Source organism: Trachypithecus francoisi, unplaced genomic scaffold, assembly GCF_009764315.1.
Source record: "Trachypithecus francoisi isolate TF-2019V2 unplaced genomic scaffold, Tfra_2.0 Lachesis_group17, whole genome shotgun sequence".
NCBI lineage: Eukaryota > Metazoa > Chordata > Mammalia > Primates > Cercopithecidae > Trachypithecus > Trachypithecus francoisi.
Genome location: NW_022681462.1, coordinates 37,515,602 through 37,533,465, shown reverse-complemented (window position 1 = coordinate 37,533,465; position 17,864 = coordinate 37,515,602). Strand labels below are relative to the sequence as shown.

Below are 17,864 nucleotides of genomic sequence, written 5' to 3'. Positions count from 1 at the left end.
CTTTTGTGTCTTGATGCCCCAGCTAGACTGTGAGCTCCATGGGAGCAGGGACCATACCATCCTCATCTTTGTTCCTCTGCGGTGCTTCACACAGAGCTTTGTGAACACTCCAGCAGCGTCTGTTGCCAGTGAGTGAATAAACGGGTGAGCGAGCGAGGGAGTGATGGGAGGAAAGAGGTGAGGACATGGCTCCCTTCAACCCCGTTTTGTTGCCTTGGTGCCCATGGCTTTTTTCTCCTTTTCCCCTTTATCAGGTGGCTCGACTCTTTCATTTTATCTTCTCTTTGGACCCGAGAGAAGGGCAGGTAACCCTGTTGAGAGGTGTGACTAACTCCAAACTGATCCAGTCGGGCAGCGAGGCCAGGCCGCCGGCTCTGCTCACCAGCACGTGGTCTGGATCAGAGGCAGGTGTCCCCGCTGCCTCAGCACCTGCGTGTGCGTGTGTGTTAATCCATGTGGGGCACACAGAGCCAGGCCCCGCTTCATCGTCTTTCCAGAGACTCTTATGGTGTGAATTTGGTAGCATCTAACATGTGATTAACGTACTTGGGCTTTTTTTCCTTTGTTTAATGCCTGGAGAATGGATTGAATTTGATGATGGATGCTATTGCAGTAGAAATTATCCTTCTCTGTTTGGTTTGTTAATCACATTTCACGTCACAAACAAGGGCCTGGTCCTCATGCAGCATGTCATTGGGAGCCTGCTTGGCTTGGATGTGGTGCATGTATGGCTGTGGAGGCTCATTCCATCAGTGAGGCGGGCACCCTGTGGAGTTTGGAAGGAAGTACTAACCCCTTCTGAATTACCGGTGGGAAATGCGGTTGTGCTGGTGGCTTTGTTATCAATTTCCTGACTCACTAAAACCCTTTGTCTTTATTGTTGTCCTCAGTAGCAGGCATTAGATATTGTGTCAAGTGAGATGGGCTAAACTTTGTGCTTTGCTGGAGCCTTCCCCTGTGACTTGGTGTGTCCCTCTGGAAAAGAGGACCTCATTAAAGGCTCAAAACTCATTCAGTTTCTGGAGATACCGTGAACTCCTTCTTAGTTCTGTGTTGCTGTTATTGCTGTTTTCATTACTCCTATGTCTTTTTTTTTTTTTTTTTTTTTTTTTGGTCTAGATGGCATTGGTCTGCATCGTGCACACTGTATATTCACAAAATGAGGTCCTCAGGGTGACCTTGAGTGAGTGCTGTGGGTGTTACTGAAAATTAAATTGTACTGATTTTTTAAAGGTAATGCATGTTCTTGGTGCAGAATTCTAAAAGGACAAAAGAGAGTGTCCAGTGAAGAGTAAGTCTTACTCTTACCCCTGCCTTCCACTGGCATGGTTGTTTACAAAGAAACCACGTAGTCTTTCTGCAGGCATTCAGATACATCCCTGGCCATGAACAAGGTATAAGTGGACCCCCATCTCCTTAGCACACAAAACTGCAAAGACCTCACTTGGGGGTGGATTGAAGTGGCCACTCTCAGTGGTGATAAATACTAACACATATTCCTTCTTTTTCTACCTGGTCTCCATCTTCACCTACCCAAGTCCTCCACCCACCCAAGTTCAAGTGCAGTCTCCTCTGGTACGCCTTGCCTCTCCGATGTGTGCCCTCTGCCCGGTGCACCCACAGCCCTCTGACACTTGAGAATCCAAATTTATTTCCCCAAAGTAGGGAACCCAATTTTGTAGAATACCAATGAACAACTTGTGGTTCTTCCCAGAAGACAATAGTCTAGAATAACAAAGATTCTACAGAGCACAGCTGAACTGACAGTATGGAATGGGGTTTGTGGAAAGTGAATAGGAATGAGATTTTGTGTAGAGACTGAGAAGGGCTGAAAGGTTTACAAATGAGAGAGGCATATTGATTTTTTTTTTTTTTTTTGACATGAAGTTTTTGCTCTTGTTGCCCAGGCTGGAGTGCAATGGTGCGATCTTGCCTCACTGCGACCTCCGCCTCCTGGGTTCAAGAGATTCTCCTGCCTCAGCCTCCTGAGCAGCTGAGATTACAGGCGTGCACCACCACACCTGGCTAATTTTGTATTTTTAGTAGAGACAGGGTTTCACCATGTTGGTCAGACTGGTCTTAAACTCCTGGCCTGAAGTGATCCACCCACCTTGGCCTCCCAAAGTGCTGGGATTACAGGCGTGAGCCACTGTACCCGGTCAGGCATATTGATTTTAACCATCTCAGAGTGTTTTGATGGGCAAGGACTAATTTGTTTTCAAGAGTCTTGTATCTATGCCACTATAATTTCCTCTGACACAGGCCTAGGTTGATACTGAGCTATTATTATCTCCCTCTCTTTCCCAACCTCTGCCACTGCCAGTGTGATATTGGAGCTAGACTGGCTGGCTTCTGGGAGTCGAATGGAGCACTTTGCTAAAATGAAGGTGTGCGATGCCTGCTGTTACTTTCTCTCACATATGTTGCCGAGCGACAGTGAGCGAGAACTGGCAAACTGTTGAGGGAATTCGTCCCTGGCCGTTTATTTGGGCTTGGGGTCCCAAATAAATGAAGCTCAGGAAGTGACCTTTTCCACTTCTGCTTTCAATAGCAACCTTTGTGTCTTAGGCAGCTTTCACTAGCTTTCAATAGCAACCTTTGTGTGTTACGCAGTAGCCGCAGCATCAACATCATTATCATCATAGTTGACATTATTGAAGACTAAATATGCAATGGGCTATGTGATGGGTATCTTAAGGATGTAATCTCATTGAATCCGCACCAGCAGCTGGCCATTTGGATGCTCTTCTGCAAATGAAGGTCTTGAGGCGGTGAGAGGTTAAGATCACTCAGCTGTTGAATGATAGGGCTGGAATTTGAATCCAGGCCTGACTCAGGAACTAACTGTTCTCAATCTTCACTTTCTGTAGCTTCTGTTAGGGCACTTCTGTGTTGTATCTGTATATTTGTCGTTTTACACTTTCTCAGAAATCAAAGTGTACCTTTGGTGTTTCATGTTAACACCTAGCACCATGTTCTTGCCCATAAAAAGTTCTTGGTAATTGTTGAACAAGTAAAGTAAATGAAGAAATGAGAGGATGAACGAGTGAGTCAGTGAATAGTTGGCTTGAACACTAACCTGAGTTACTCACTTATAATTAGCAGAATATTTTCTCACTCATTTCAGAGTCAAGTTTGGTTCCTTAGTCATCAAATTTCTTCTAAATTCTAGATGCCGCCTAGAATGTTTCTGAGTAAAATAATCATGGATCATTGGCTGTTATATTTGAAGGGGTTATATAATGGGTGTCTGGCTGGTCCAGCCTACGTTGGCAAAGACCACCCAGCTGTTCCTGCCAAGGACGTGAGGCCTTGGACCCTTGCCCACCATCACTCTAGAGCAGTGTCGGAGGCAACCAGGGTGATGTCTGTCTTTTTTCATGTAATAGCCTCCAAATACTTCTTGGCCTGGATTTACAATTCTAATTGTATTTATTTGATTATTTAAATCGTTTTCTTTGTGCTATTGTTGTTGGTTTCCTGGCGACATGGTTTTTATATCTTTGGTAGGTTGGGAACAGATCTGGTTCATATTTTAGTGCATCTTGGTTTTAGTCTGGCACTTCTTTCTTTCTTTTTATTTTTTTGAGACAGGGCCTCACTCTGTTGCCCAGACTAGAGTGCAGTGGTATGATCCCGGCTCACTGCAGGCTCTACCTCTTGGGCTCAGGCAGTCCTCCCACCTCAGTGTCCTGAGTAGCTAGAACTACAGACATATACCACTATGCCCAGCTAGGTTTTAAAATTTTTTGTAGATACATGGTCTCACTACATTGCCCAGGCTGGTCTCGAACTCCTGGACTCAAGCAATCCTCCTGCCTCAGCCTCCCAAAGTACTGGGATTACAGGCATGAGCCACCAGGCCTGGTCTCTTCTGGCATTTCTTTTAAACCTGCCTGCAGGCCCCTTTTGTTTCCCCTCCCCTTTAATGAACTCATTTTGCATTTGCTCCTTGATCCCATCTGGATCTTTCACTTCAGCGAATTGCTGTGCTTTGTTGGTTCATTTTCTGTATTTTTTTATATTAAGTAAAATGAAAAAATCTCCCAAACCCTTCTCTCACCCGTGAAAACCTCTTACTCAACGGTTCTGGCCCTTGCTTGTTTCATCATTCCCACCAACAGCCCTCTTGTCAGCGGCTTGAATTGATTTTGTGCTGATTTGTTGGTTCTGTTATGTCTGTTGTGCAGTATTGTCCTCAAGTCACCCGGATCTCTGGGAGCACTCTTTCCTTCATTGTCCAAGTGGCATAGAATACCTCTCCCATGCCACTGTTGTGCCATGCACCCGAGGGAAGCCTGCATACCCTCCAGGCTTTCTTCTTTCTGAAGATGTCTGAGTTCATTCATTTGCCTGGTAGTTACTTGCCTGTCACTTCTTGCTCCAAATTTCCCCAGACTCTTCCCACTCTCAGGTTTCTGTAGCCTCTCTCTGCAGCCCCTGAGGCACACAAAGCAATGCCACCATCCCTGAGCCTTCACTGTGATCATTTTCACTCTGACACATTCTCTCATCCAGACAGTGAGGAGCTGCTCTTTCCTAAGTAAAATGCATTGATCTTGCTTTCTAAACAAAAGAACAATTCCCCTCCGAGATTCTCTGTCTCCCTCAGAATGTGAAATGGTGACAGTCAGCAGGGGTTTTTTAAATCATTTTTTTCCTTCCTGATTCATTACCTTTTGGGTATTTTATGAAGCTGAAATGCACCAGCAGAAGTAAGTGTGCCTTGCAGACAGTGATATGCTATACAAATAAAAGAAATTTCTGTTGTCAAACATTTAGAAAAATATTGTCTGTATTTTGTGTCCTTTGAAAATAGTAAGAGCTAAGTACATTGAATATTAGGTTTTGATTGCCTGACCAGATTCTCATGTACTTAGAAAAACGTAGATACATGTGGATTTTTATTTATGCAAAGCAAGAGAAGCAGCAGGTGGCCTGGAGGGAGTAGGAGCTGCAGGCAGTAGTCACGCTCTTGGCCCTGGGTCTGTCTGAGGCTCCTGATCAGGATCATCATCGTATCATCGTGGGAGTGTCTGAGGGTAGGGAGGGAGCCTGGAGCCAAAGGAGCAATTGCTGAGCCCCAGAGGACCCCCTAGAAAATTCTGGGATTTGACTCTCTCTGTGTTTCCAGCAGCAGTGTCTGGGCACCTGCGCCTCAGAGTTGATCCAGGTCTTGATTTCCGCCTTGCTGACCATCAGAGCTCCCTCTTGGCCTTTGTCGAGTCTGACCTGTGGAGCAGGACCTCTGACGTGTGCCCTTCCTGTGTTGTATCCAGGGACAGGGTGCCTTATCAGAGAGACTGCGGAGCTTCAGCATGCAGGACCTCACCACCATCAGGGGAGACGGCGCCCCTGCTCCCTCGGGCCCCCCTCCACCAGGGCCTGGGCGGGCCAGCAGCAAACACGGCCAGCCTAAGATGTCCAGGAGTGCTTCTGAGAGCGCCAGCAGCTCAGGTAGGTGTTACTTGACTTCCCCTCTTTCCCACTCCTTGGGCCCCGCTTTCCTTAAGAGAGGCCCAGTCCGCAGTGTGGCATGCAGACTGGCCCTGGCCCCATGGACCTGCCACCAACAGAGGTGTCCATCAGATCATGCCAGGTCAGCCAAGGGGCAGAGCACCCCTCAGGCCAGGCCAGGAAACCGGCCTGGTGACTCTGATCAGGGACAGGGCTAGGTCACCTGCACCAGAGGGTCCCCCTTCCTCCATATGATTGTCTGGGGAATTGGGGGTAGTTGGGGGATAGTGTCTAGGCAAAGCCTGGAGGCAGCAGGCACAACTGGACCTGGGCCCCAGAAGCCTTCTGTGTTGTCTTCTCAGACTCCGGGGAAGCGTACCTATTGACACCTGAACGTTGTCTTCTTACCCGGGCTTACTGCTCTCACGGGCCCTCTTCCCTGCCTGAATATTGCCTGTCCTCTCTCTCATTCTGCTGTCTCCTTCTCATCTCTGACCTCTCATGTACCTCACACCATCCCCAGCCTCTGCATACCAAGGGCCATGCTAGCTCTGAGTTCTGGTTCCTGTGGTGACCGGGACCTTACGGTAACCACACCTCTGCCTCCAATGTCTGACTCTGGTGTCACACGCCCATCGTGGGATTGCCGGTATTGGGACTGACCTGGGGACCACGTTAAACATGCAAAGTCCTGGGCCCATCCGCAGAGGCTTCACTAGGTCTGCGGTGAGACCCAGAAGTGTGATTTCATGGAGATGCAGTCACGTTTGGGAACCCCCTGGCATCGCATCCACCAGCGTGGGTTTCAGGCTCAGGGAGGGTGGGGACACAGGCTAGGGACACACAGTTTCCCAGGCTGCTCCTTGGGAGGATACCAGGGGCCTTGGCTCTCAGGGGCTGAGCACAGCAGCTGCCCAGGACTGATGGTGGGAGCGTGCGGGACGGTTCTGGATCACCTCTTCTGCCTCCCTGTGGTGAGAGGGGTGGGAATCGATGTCCACAACGTATGTCTAGTGGCTGCCTGGCCCTTAAATCTACAAATGGAGATGTCTGGCCACCTGTGACTGACCGTGTGCTATAAGGTGCAGCCTGCAGGGGACACCTTGGCCATAAGCCCCATGTCCTGACAGACCCCATCTGATGCTTGGGGGTCTTAGCCATTGACAGGAAGGCATGAGGCCTGTGGCTGCCTGGGAATGGCAACTCCTGCTCAGAGCCAAGTGCAGCTCAGGGCTCTGTCCATTTCCTCCCTCTCAGCAGTGTCCCTTGGCCCTTCGCAGGTCTTAAGACTGTGGCTTTTCTGTTGGAAGATGTTTTAACCCTGTCACTGCTGGAAGCAGGAGACGGTTGGGGAGGTGGAGTCTCGGCTGTGGGGGTGATGGCCACCTCAGGGAGGGGTTACCCCCTGAGGGACCCCCCCTACTCTGCCGCAGGAATGGAATCCCAAAAGGCCAGGCAGGAAATGACCTCAGGGATCTTTCAGTTAAATCCAATGATTTTACGGGTGAAGAGACAGAGGTCCAGGGAAGGGGACTGTGCAGAGTCACCCACGCTGGGCTGCAGTAGGGTGTGGCCTCCTAACTCCGGGGCCAGTGCCCTTGGTCACTCACTCATCAACCATCCAGGCTTTGTCAAGCATCTACAGCTTCTGACCTGCTGGACACTGCCCCAGAAATAGGGATACAAAACAGAGTTAGGTCTCATCTCCACACTGTATCAGCTCATCATCTACCAAGCCTCAGATGAAAGCTGCCCCTTAGATGGAAAAGGGACCTCAATTCAGTGAAACCCAGAGGGCAGAGAGCAAGAGCCAGTGGGGTGAAGTTCCAAGGGGGTAGCCACTTGCTTGCTGCATGACCCAGGCAAGCTGTTTACCCTCTCTGCACCCCAGATTTCTTATCTACACAAGGAATGACACCCCTTTGTAGGGGTACTGTGAGGCTTCAAGTGAAACAAACTATGTAAAAGTGTTTATGGTCATGCCTGGCACCAGCGCATGGTGGCTGTTACCACTATTCTTTTTTGTAATTTGTCTCGCCTGAGAAGGCGCATGGTTATGCTGAGTGTCCAGAAGCAAAATGGGCCATCTTGGGAGGTAGTGAGATCCCTGACATTGGAAGTACACAAGCCAAAGCTGGATGGTCAGGTTCAAGGGAGGGATTCCTGATTTGGCTAGGAAGCGGGCCTAGGTGGCCCTGGCATCCCTTTGCCTCTAAGAGTCTGTGTTGCCATTTTAGAGGTGAGCCCAGTGGAGGAAGCAGGCTCAGAGAGGTTGTGCAGTGGGCTGAGGCCCCCAGGCCCAGAATCCAGGCCTCCTGCCTAGACCTCCCCTGGTGAATTATTCAAGGCAGCCACAGAACTGGGAATGCAAGAAGCTGGCAGGGTCTGCAGGGAGATAGGAGTGTCTTCTGGGCCTGGAGCATCTTCCCAGCCCAGCACCAGGTAGAAAAGCTACCTGGTGAGATGACTGCTTTGGCACTGGCTCTGCCACTCTCCATGAGCAGAGGGGATGACGTCCCCTGCCATTCCCCAGGGAGGCAGTGGGGAGTGTTCCGGCTGTCCTGGGCTGAGAGGACCAGCTGTGCTGCATCATGCCCCAGCCCTACCCACTGCTGGCCCCCTTGGCCTCAGCACCTGTGACCACAGGGGGCAAAAAGGAAAGGTGCAACCCAGCAAGGAGGCTAGGAACAGTGTGGTGCTCTTTCCAGCTGTTCTGGAGCCTAAAATAAAAGCCATCTCAAAAAGGAAGACAGGAGCCAGGCGGGCGCAGTGGTTCACGCCTGTAATCCCAGCACTTTGGGAGGCTAAGGCGAGTGGATCACTAGAGGTCGGGAGTTCAAGACCAGCCTTACCAACATGGAGAAACCCCGTCTCTACTAAAAATACAAAATTGGCCAGGCGTGGTGGCGCATGCCCGTAATCCCAGCTATTCATGGAGTAGCTGAGGCAGGAGAATTGCTTGAACCTGGGAGGCAGAGGTTGCAGTGAGCTGAGATTGCGCCATTGCACTCCAGTCTGGGCAACAAGAGCAAAACTCCGTCTCAAAAAAAAAAAGGAAGACAGGTGAAAGATGGCCTGGGGCCTGGATATAGGGCAGAATTGCCTGGGTCAGAGGCTCTTGGGCTATCATACCCTCAAGTAAGGTCAACATGCCTTGGAGGAAGTCTGGCAGAGGAAGCCCATTTATACTGGGCTGGTGTAGCCTTCCCAGCTCAGCCCCCAGTGTGGGCCTCGAATGCCAGGCCACATCAGGTAGCAGAAAGGGCCCCAGAAGAGGGGAAGACGCTAGACTTCATCCTGGCTGGGTGATGCCGGGCCTGTGCAGACACAGCAAATGCAGCACAGCAAGGCATGCTCGTTCCTGCTGAGCTTCAATTCAGCCTCAGGACATCTCTCAGAACAACCCGGGCAGGCGCTACCATAGGATTTGACCTTGGCACAGAGGACAGACCTGATTCCCTTAGGCTTTCTTCTTTGTAAAACAAAACGCCCAATAATCCCTATTCAGCTTATGTCTTAGGGTTGTGAGGAGAGGAAACCAGAGAATTTGCAAACCCTGGACAGGTGGCAGGAGTTGAAGACAACCTGGAGAGAGGTGGGAGCTGCGCCTCGTGGAATTCTCTGCAGCCTCTGGAAGCAACAGATTAAATGTGCACACAATGGAACTTGAAAGCATGATGCCAGCTGAAGAAAAGTGCAGAACAGAATGAGATTTTATCTAACAATTTATGTAAAATAAAAAGCTACGCCTATCATGCAAAGTAACAATACAGAGCTTATATGAAGAACATGTTCAAACAAAAAGTTGCACATTAAAATATTAGAAGTGACACTCCTTGAGGAGGAAGGAGAATGTGAGTGAGGTGTGGGAATAAAAGTCATGTAAAGGCACATAAAAAGGGTTGTCAGGCACAATGGCTCCCACCTGTAATCCCAGCACTTTGGGAGGCCAAGGCAGGCGGATCACCTGAGGTTGAGAGTTCGAGACCAGCCTGACCAACATAGAGAAACCATATCTCTACTAAAAATGCAAAATTAGCCAGGCGTGGAGGTGGGCACCTGTAATCCCAGCTACTCAGGAGGCTGAGGCAGGAGAATCGCTTGAACCTGGGAGGCAGAGGTTGCAGTGAGCTGAGATCATGCCATTGCACTCCAGCCTGGTCAACAAGAGTGAAACTCTGTCTCATTTAAAAAAAAAAAATGAGGGGGATCCCATGAACCAGTATGGACCATTTGCTGTGAGCCGAGAAGGGATATCCATGCGACCTCTTGCATCTTGAGAAAAGGAAGGAAGATGCACACAAACAAGGAAGAGAGGAAGGGGCACAAAGACTGTCCCTGCACGGTCACTCAGTGCTGCAAGCTCCTGGCAGGCAGACAAGGGTTCTGTGCTTCCCTCTGTAAATGCCTACCCAACATACTCACCACATGCCTGGCACACAGAGACCTCTGCATGTGCTCTGAGGACACAGGGTCTAGGCATTGGAAAAGGGGAAGGAGAGTTCTTTCCTGCTGCTTTCAGCACCCAGAATGGGGCTGGACAGTGTACTTGGCCTGACCTCTCTCTTGCCTGGAGTTTTCCTCTTTGCTTAAAGGGTCAGGGCAGGCAGGGATTGACAGGGCCCTCCCTGCAGAATGAGCTGGGAGGTGTGTAGTCAGATACCATATGCTGAATGCCTAGCACTGGACACCAGGAAGTGTACAAGAAATGTTGAAAGAATGACCCTGCCCTTCCATGGACTTGGAGTCATTCTGTGAGCATGTATTTAGTGAGCACCTACTCTATGCCAAGGCCCAGATGTGCACCAAGACCAATGGCATGTACAAGGCAGCAGCCAGTTAGGCCTTTGCAAATGCCCAGATATGAAGCACTTTGGAGTTCAGAGGTAAGTCTGAGGAGGTTTCCTGGAGGACATTCTGAACTGGAAAGCGAAAAGAGGAGGCTCTGGGCAGGGGTGCTTGGAGTTATTTCCCAGAGGGAACTTTGACTGTTGCCTGCCTTGCCTAGGGCTGCAGGGTGCAAGAATTGACTTGTGTGCCGGGTGAGGGTATCTTCTGCACCTGAGTGGAAATTGAATCTGAGATGACTCTTTCCCCACTTTGGTGTCTCTACAGAGACCCACATTCCTGGGATCCCTATATTGTACACACTGGGGTCCCCACACCTCTCCGAGGCCTCCCTGTTTGCCCGGGGCTGGTTCCTGTCCAGTGGGGGATGTCACTGATGGTGCCCCTACCCCATTCCCACAGTGTGTACCTGCTGCTCCACCTGCAGGACCTGGAAAGGTAAGTAAGCAGACAGCCTCTCTGCAGTGTGCTGGACTCTCACTTGGAAAGAGCTTCTAACCAGGAGTGGGCACCTGATCTTGGGGCTCCCTTTCAGCTGCATGGTCATAGGGAGGGGTCAGGAGGTTAACCCTTTATAACAGCAAACACAGTAGCTTACAGTTTCTGTAGGCTAGAAATCTGGGAGCAGCTTAACTGGGTGGTTCTGGCTAAGGGTCTCTCAAAAGGCTGCAGTCAAGATGTCAGCCCGGGCTGAGTCATCAGAGGGCTTGACAAAACTGGAGGGTCCACTTTCAAGATGGCTGTTGACTGGAGGCTCCTTACCTCATGGGCCTCTCTGAGGCTGCTTAAGAGTCCTTACAACATGGCAGGTGGCCTGGCCTAGACTGAGCCATTCAAGAGAGAGAGGGCAGGCAGGAAGCCAGGGTACCATTTTTGTCCTAGGTTTTGAAGTCACACTCATCACTTCTGCCTTATTCTATTTGTCGGAAGCATGTCATTAAGCCCAGTCAACATTCAAGGGGAGGAGAATTAATCTCCACCTCTTGAAGGGAGGAGCATCAAAGAATGTGTGGAGATATCTTAAAACCACCACAGGGTCACTGGGTGCGGTAGCTCATGCCTGTAATCCCAGAACTTGGGAGGCAGAAGTGGGAGGATTTCTTGAGCCCAGGAGCTCGAGATCAACCTGGGCAACATAGCAAGAATGAATCTCTACAATTAAAAAAAAAAAAAAAAAAAGACCAGGCACGGTGGTGTGCACCTGTAGTCCCAACTACTCGAAAGGCTGAAGCAGGAGAATTGCTTGAGCCTGGGAAGTCAAGGTTGCAATGAGCCATGATCGTGCCATTGCACTCAAGCTGGGTGACACAGCAAGACCCCATCTCAAAAAAAAAAGCCACAACAGGGTCATACTTCTTTGTGCTCCAGGTAAGGACACAGGAACTTCAGAGGACTAAGGTCCTCTGAAATGATGAAGTCCTGAAGTTCCAGGGGTTTCTGGTCCTAGGGCAGCTAAGGGAGCCCTGGTCCTGCTTTGCCACTTACTAGCTGTGCAACTTTGCATGAATCTCCTAACCGCTGTGAGCTTCAGTTCCTCCTCTTAAAACGGAGATGAGATCCTGCTTCCTGGCATCACTGTGCTGTTGTGAAAATGGCTGTGAAAGGGCCATAATAATCCTGGGAAGGATGATGATGATGGTGATGGTGGTGGTGGTGGTGATGGTGATGGTGGTGGTGGTGATAGCCTGGAGCAGCCAGGAGACCCCCGGGAGAGTGGAGGTCTCCCAGTTCTGGACAGGGACTCCTGCTGCTGCCTTCCCAGTGTGTGAGTGATGGCTTGTTGGAGCCACAGCCACCTGGTGGTTGCCGTGACCTGCTTCTCCAGTTGCCTAACCTTAACTAGATACATTAGGGACTAGTGAGGGTGCTGGACTAATCCAGCGCCCCTTTCATGCTGCCTGGCTCCCCATGGAGAAGCTGCCTTAGGCTCAGAAGGCAACAGGGGCTATGCCTGGCCTGCAGCCTGCTGGCTACTGTCAAGGGAGGAAGGAAGGCACGCAAGGTGCCTAATATAGCTTTTGCTCCAGCCCTGGTGCCGCGAAGACATGACATGCCCCTCCCACATCGGCAGTGAGCAAGACAGGAAACTGCATTATGTGACGTGTCCTGTTTTCCCTGCATTGCTTTATTTTTAAGGCTCTCAGTGCTCAGCTTTTTAAGTCCTTTATAGAAGAGTTGTGGATTAGGCCAGGCACGGTGGCTCACGCCTGTAATTCCAGCCCTTTGGGAGGCCGAGGCGGGTGGATCACCTGAGGTTGGGAGTTTGAGACCAGCCTGACCAACATGGAGAAACCCTGTCTCTACTAAAAATATAAAATTAGCAAGACGAGGTGGTGCATGCCTGTAATCCCAGCTATTCGAGAGGCTGAGGCAGGACAATCGCTTGAACCCTGGAGGCCGAGGTTGCGGTGAGCTGATAGAGCACCACTGCACTCCAGCCTGGGCAACAAGAGCGAAACTCCATCAAAAAAAAAAGCTGGGGATTTTGGAGGCCGTAAGGCCAAACTGAGCTGACAGACGAGTCTGAGCAGGGCTGCAGGTGGAGACAAGTGTCCTGGCCCAGCTCTGACTCTAACCCTGTGTCCCTGTGGGGCCTCCTGGTCCAAGTTGGAAATGAAGGGGCTGCGTTCAGCTGTTTCTAGCACTGGGGCACTAGACGCTGGCCTGGTGGACACACTAGTTCATGGGAAATGACCCTGTGGTGCCAGTGGCTCCAGGCAACTGCAGGGATTTCTGTCTTTTCACACTGTAGTTTTGAGTCTGCAAATTCTGTGAGCAATTCCAAAAGCCTCTAATTCTGGGAGACTGGCACTTGGTCGGGGAGAGTGGCTGTCCTCTCCTCCATTCTTCCCCTGGCACTGCTCTGCGCTGCTCTCAGAAGCCCTTTCCTGCCATGACACTTGGTGGTTTCATGATCAGACAGAGCGTTTCCAGTGCATTTCAATAGAGCTGTGGTTGATTGTAGGAACTGAATAGTTCTGGAAGGCTGCACATGCATAAGAGTGTGTCCAAGATTCAGTGTCCAAGTTCTGGTTCCTCATCCCCGAGCAAGTTGGGAGCTGCTGGGATGGGGGTTGCTGGACAGTGGGAAGCAGGTGAGGCCTGGTGGCGGCCTCAAGACCTGGAAGCCGTTGCCCCAGCCCTTCCTTTCTTTGGCCTTTGCCTCTCCAAGGGCCTCTTAATACCTGTGTCCTGGCTCTCAGGTCTGCATGTGAGGAACCCTTTGATGATTGGCCTACACCATTCCCTCTGAGGCCTTGGGAAAACCCCTGCACTCTTCAGGCCTCGGTCTCCCCCTCCATTAGGTGTCCCTTGGTCCTCCCAACTCTGACAGTCTACTGGGTTGTGCAGTGGTGGCAGATGGTGTTGGGGGAGGTCTGTCTTGCACCTGGGGCTATAGGCTGACTCTCCAGCGGTAAGAGGATTTCACAGGTGTCGGGGACACTTTTCTCCTGGTCCCCTGAAATGTCACAGGGGGCGCCTGGGAAGATTCAAATTACTTCTGGGGCCGTGCAGAGCCCCAGGATCCCTTAGCAGACAGGAACATTTTCTAGGAGCTGTAAATTCAGGTCTTAATTCATGATGGGGGTAGGGGAAAGGAGGCCTTTCAGAGGCTGCTAAGTGCCTTTTAGGGCAGTGACAGAGTTTGGAGGCCCCAGAGGGCAGCAGCCTCTATTCTAAGCTGCACATCTCAGATGCCAGAACATTCTCTTCCCATCTTTGCTGTGTTCCTGCCCCATTTGTCAACTGATTCCCTATTGTTTTCTGCATGTCTTTGTCTCTCTTTTTCTGTGTGTCTATTATTATCTCTCTCTCTCCTTTTTTCTCTGCCTACCTCTATGTAATATAGAGCTGAACTCTGGATTACTGCCTGTGTGGTTAGTCATAGAGGTGCCCCTCCCTGCTTTTTAAAATCAAGCATGTAGGACATAATTTTTAAAAGCCGCCATCCTTTTTGTCCTCTGAGAGAGAGAGAGAATTGCATTTTGAGTGTGGCCTCTGGGCAGTGTCCTGATTACAGCAGGACGAGTTGCCTGAGGTTTACAGCATGGGAAGTGAGTGAGCATGTGTGTGTTTACATGTGTGCATGTGAGTGTGCATGTGTGTGTGGATGGTCATGTGTGCATGGTGCACACATGTGTGAGTTTCCGTGCCACAGACCCTTCTCTAACGGAATGTTCTTTTCTCTCTCCTCGGTGCTGTTGGGGACGTGGATTAAGTGTTCCAGACAGGCGTGCTCTTCTGCAGACATTTGCTGCCTTCCATTAATGCTCCCGCTAATGTGTGCTGTGTGGGATGTTTTTGCTAACCTAGGGGAGGTTCTACTGCACTGCAGGGGTGGGGCGGCCCTAGGCCCAGTGCAGGCTACATAGACCTTTAAAGGGCTGAGAGGCTCTGCCAGTTTCTCCCTCCCTGCCTTCCCCACAGAGAGAAGAGGTGGAGCCTGCAGCCCTGGCTGCTGTAACCCTGTTGACACATTTGCTAATACAGAAACATCAGCTAAGGCCACACACCCATTCCCCTGCTGTGGAAGACAGCAGAGACCCTCCCCTTTCCTAGAAGCACCCCAGCTTTGGGCATCATAGTGGCAGCTCTGCAGGCTCAAGGCCGTGGCCACCATCACCTGAGGTTTGCAAGTTGTTATGGCCATGAACTTGGGTGGGAGACCCTCCTCCCATACACATTGTCTCTGGGAGCCAATTAGAGTCCTAAGATATGGATAGCAATACTCTTTCAGGCCTGTTGCCAGGGGTAAGGACCTGTTGGGTCACCAATCTTTAGATCTTCAGGGACAAGAACACGGAGGAGGCAGAGCATGGGATTTTCTACCCAGCTACTCACTCTCATGCTCCTCCTGGTGCCTTTCTTTTGGGACTGTGTTCTGTGGGGTTCATTTCTCCATGTATATTCCTTCCTGATACAAAAAGGAGTTAGGTCTACTTGTGGAAATATATCTAAAGTAGCAAATAAAAGTAAGAAAATTGAAGCATGGGGAAAACGGAGTGGGCAAGTAAGATGGAATCAGTGGGGAGAAGAACATTTTAAATGCATGCCATCAAGGTGAAGACTGTTGAGACACCTGGCTTCCTTGAAACCACTGCAAAGAGGGAAATACAATTAGTTAAGAGATTCATGTCCACTGTGCAACAGCCAGCCAGAGGCGTGGAAGCTTGTCTTATTTAGAATGTTTATTCTCACTGGTTCTGAGAGGAAGGCAAATATTACCAACAACACTCTTAGCAGAAATGCTCAGCGGACACAGTGACTAGGAGAGGTCTTCTCTTTTTAGAAGGTTCTCTCTGTAGCTGCTTCCTGAGGCTACTTCTGGCCCCCTTACTACCCACACTGACCTTTTTTGCTCCCAGCCTCTGCTGAGCTGAGTACTTGTTTCTAATCCTGCTTGGATATCTGGGTTGTCCTTGAACCATCACTCCTACTGGGCTGGAGGATCATTTCTTTTCTACCCTGCAATCCTTGCAGTGGAGAACATGCACAAAGCCTGAGATTATAGTGATGATGGTGATTTTGGTAATGTGTGAGTTCATTGCTCAGCCTCAGTGAATCCAGACTGGATGACTGGCCTGGGTTGTTAGATGCCTGAGGATCTCACGGTGACTTTGGGTCACCTTCTGACACCCACAGCTATCAGTACAGGGAAAGCCCTGGACCTGGATGTGGAGGTTACAGCATATGCAGAGGCACAGACTCGAAATGGTACCTACCCCACTTCCACGTCATGGAGTTTGCTGCGGGGGTGGAGCTGGCCAGGATGCTTCTGCAGTTTTTGCCTTGGTCTGAGGGCTTTTGGTCTTCTTTCCCTCCTGCCAGGCAGGAGGTATCTGTGTCCAGAAGCAATTTCCTGGTTTGGTTAATGGGAGTATCAAGCTTTGACTTGGGACAAGAGCTCAGCTCTACTGAGATGACTTCAGGATTCTACTTAGTTTAGTTGATGAGTGGCCACTGTGTGCCCAGCCCTGGGTCAGGTGCTTAGAGGGACTGAGAGAGGATCAGCCATGGCCCCCCAACCTCAGGATGCCTTCTGTTGGCTAAGGCAATGAGACTGACATGAGGACCAGGGCACCCAACACAAGCTGTGTGGCACAGCCTCCAAGCACTGTCGGGTCTCAGAGTGGGGAGGCCAGGGAGGGTCAGAGTATTCAGCAAGGGCTCCCTGGAGTCACTGGTCTTTGTGCTCAACAGGATGCAGCTGATTAGGACAGAGGAAGGGAGCAGAAGAAAAACTAAACCCAGAGTAAATAAGCTGAGGGAAGTGCAGAGTAGAAATAAAAAATAATAATAATAATAAAAAAACAAAGGAACATCAATGATCTCAGGACTTTACTTACTAAGGCCCAGCCTGAACCAATCACACCCCAGCCTAAAAGTCAGCTTTCGGTGCTGTGCTGCCTCCTGCTGGCTGCTGGGGAGCACAGCAGTAGTAGCTGGTAAAGCTGCCCAAGATGAGGGTTCAGTTGTCTGTTTCACTCCACGCCTGGTGGTGGAATAGTCTAGCAAGTCCACTGTTGATGGAGAGAGAGCACATTTGGTGGCCGAATATGTTCTTAGGAGCAGGGTGTCCCAGGAAGAGCTCTGGTTTCTATTTGGAGGCCTCATGGTGATTGGACCAGATGGCTTGAGATCTCCTTAGTTCTACATTCTGTGATTATAGGTAAAAACAATAGATGAAGCATAGAAAGATGTGTGTGTATGATATCAGATAGCTGGGTAGGGGCAGAAGATATTTTACATCTCAGCTAGCTAAGAACCACCTAGACAGATGACATGGAGTATGTATTAGCATTTAACATTTAAGAAATACTGTGGGTTCAATGAGATGAATTAATTCTGAAGCTTTTCCTACAGATGTATTCAAGGCAGACTAAACCAGGAATCTTGCTTTTTTTTTTTTTTTTTTTGTCAGCGGCTTCTGTCAGATTCTCCTTCCTTAGGTTTCCCTGCTTCTCTGGGACTGGGCCTTTGGGGAAAAAAAAAACAAAACTATATAGCTTTATTTAAGGTTATCCCTTAAGGCCTCCTGGCATTTTACATTCTGTCTCTTACAGAATGCTTGGAGTTGAATATGCAAGTATAATATACACTGTCGGCCGGGCGCGGTGGCTCAAGCCTGTAATCCCAGCACTTTGGGAGGCCGAGACGGGCGGATCACAAGGTCAGGAGATCGAGACCATCCTGGCTAACACGGTGAAACCCCATCTCTACTAAAAATACAAAAACTAGCCGGGCGAGGTGGCGGGCGCCTGTAGTCCCAGCTACTTAGGAGGCTGAGGCAGGAGAATGGCGTAAACCCGGGAGGTGGAGCTTGCAGTGAGCTGAGATCCGGCCACTGCACTCCAGCCTGGGAGACAGAGCCAGACTCCGTCTGAAAAAAAAAAAAAAAAAAAAAAAAAAAAAATAATATACACTGTCAACATGGCTTGTATGTATAACATAGAAACTGCTTCCCCACCCCACCCCACATCACTGCTGCCATCTTCTCTAGAGGAGATTCTTTCCCTGAGCATTCACCTGGTGTGGGATCACAGGACTGAGCTGCAGGG

At 50.0% G+C, this 17,864-nt stretch overlaps 1 protein-coding gene across 3 annotated transcripts in view; it reads left to right on the top strand.

The window, feature by feature from the left end:
- Nucleotides 1-17,864, top strand: part of REEP1 (receptor accessory protein 1) — a 137,889-nt gene that overhangs the window by 97,533 nt on the left and 22,492 nt on the right. For 2 of the 3 annotated variants that reach the window (XM_033175364.1, XM_033175365.1), the window contains exons 6-7: nucleotides 5,280-5,457; nucleotides 10,708-10,743. In XM_033175364.1, coding sequence (XP_033031255.1) covers nucleotides 5,280-5,457; nucleotides 10,708-10,743 — 214 coding nt within the window. The remainder of the gene's footprint in view (nucleotides 1-5,279; nucleotides 5,458-10,707; nucleotides 10,744-17,864) is intronic. The other variant, XM_033175366.1, reaches the window with a different exon arrangement.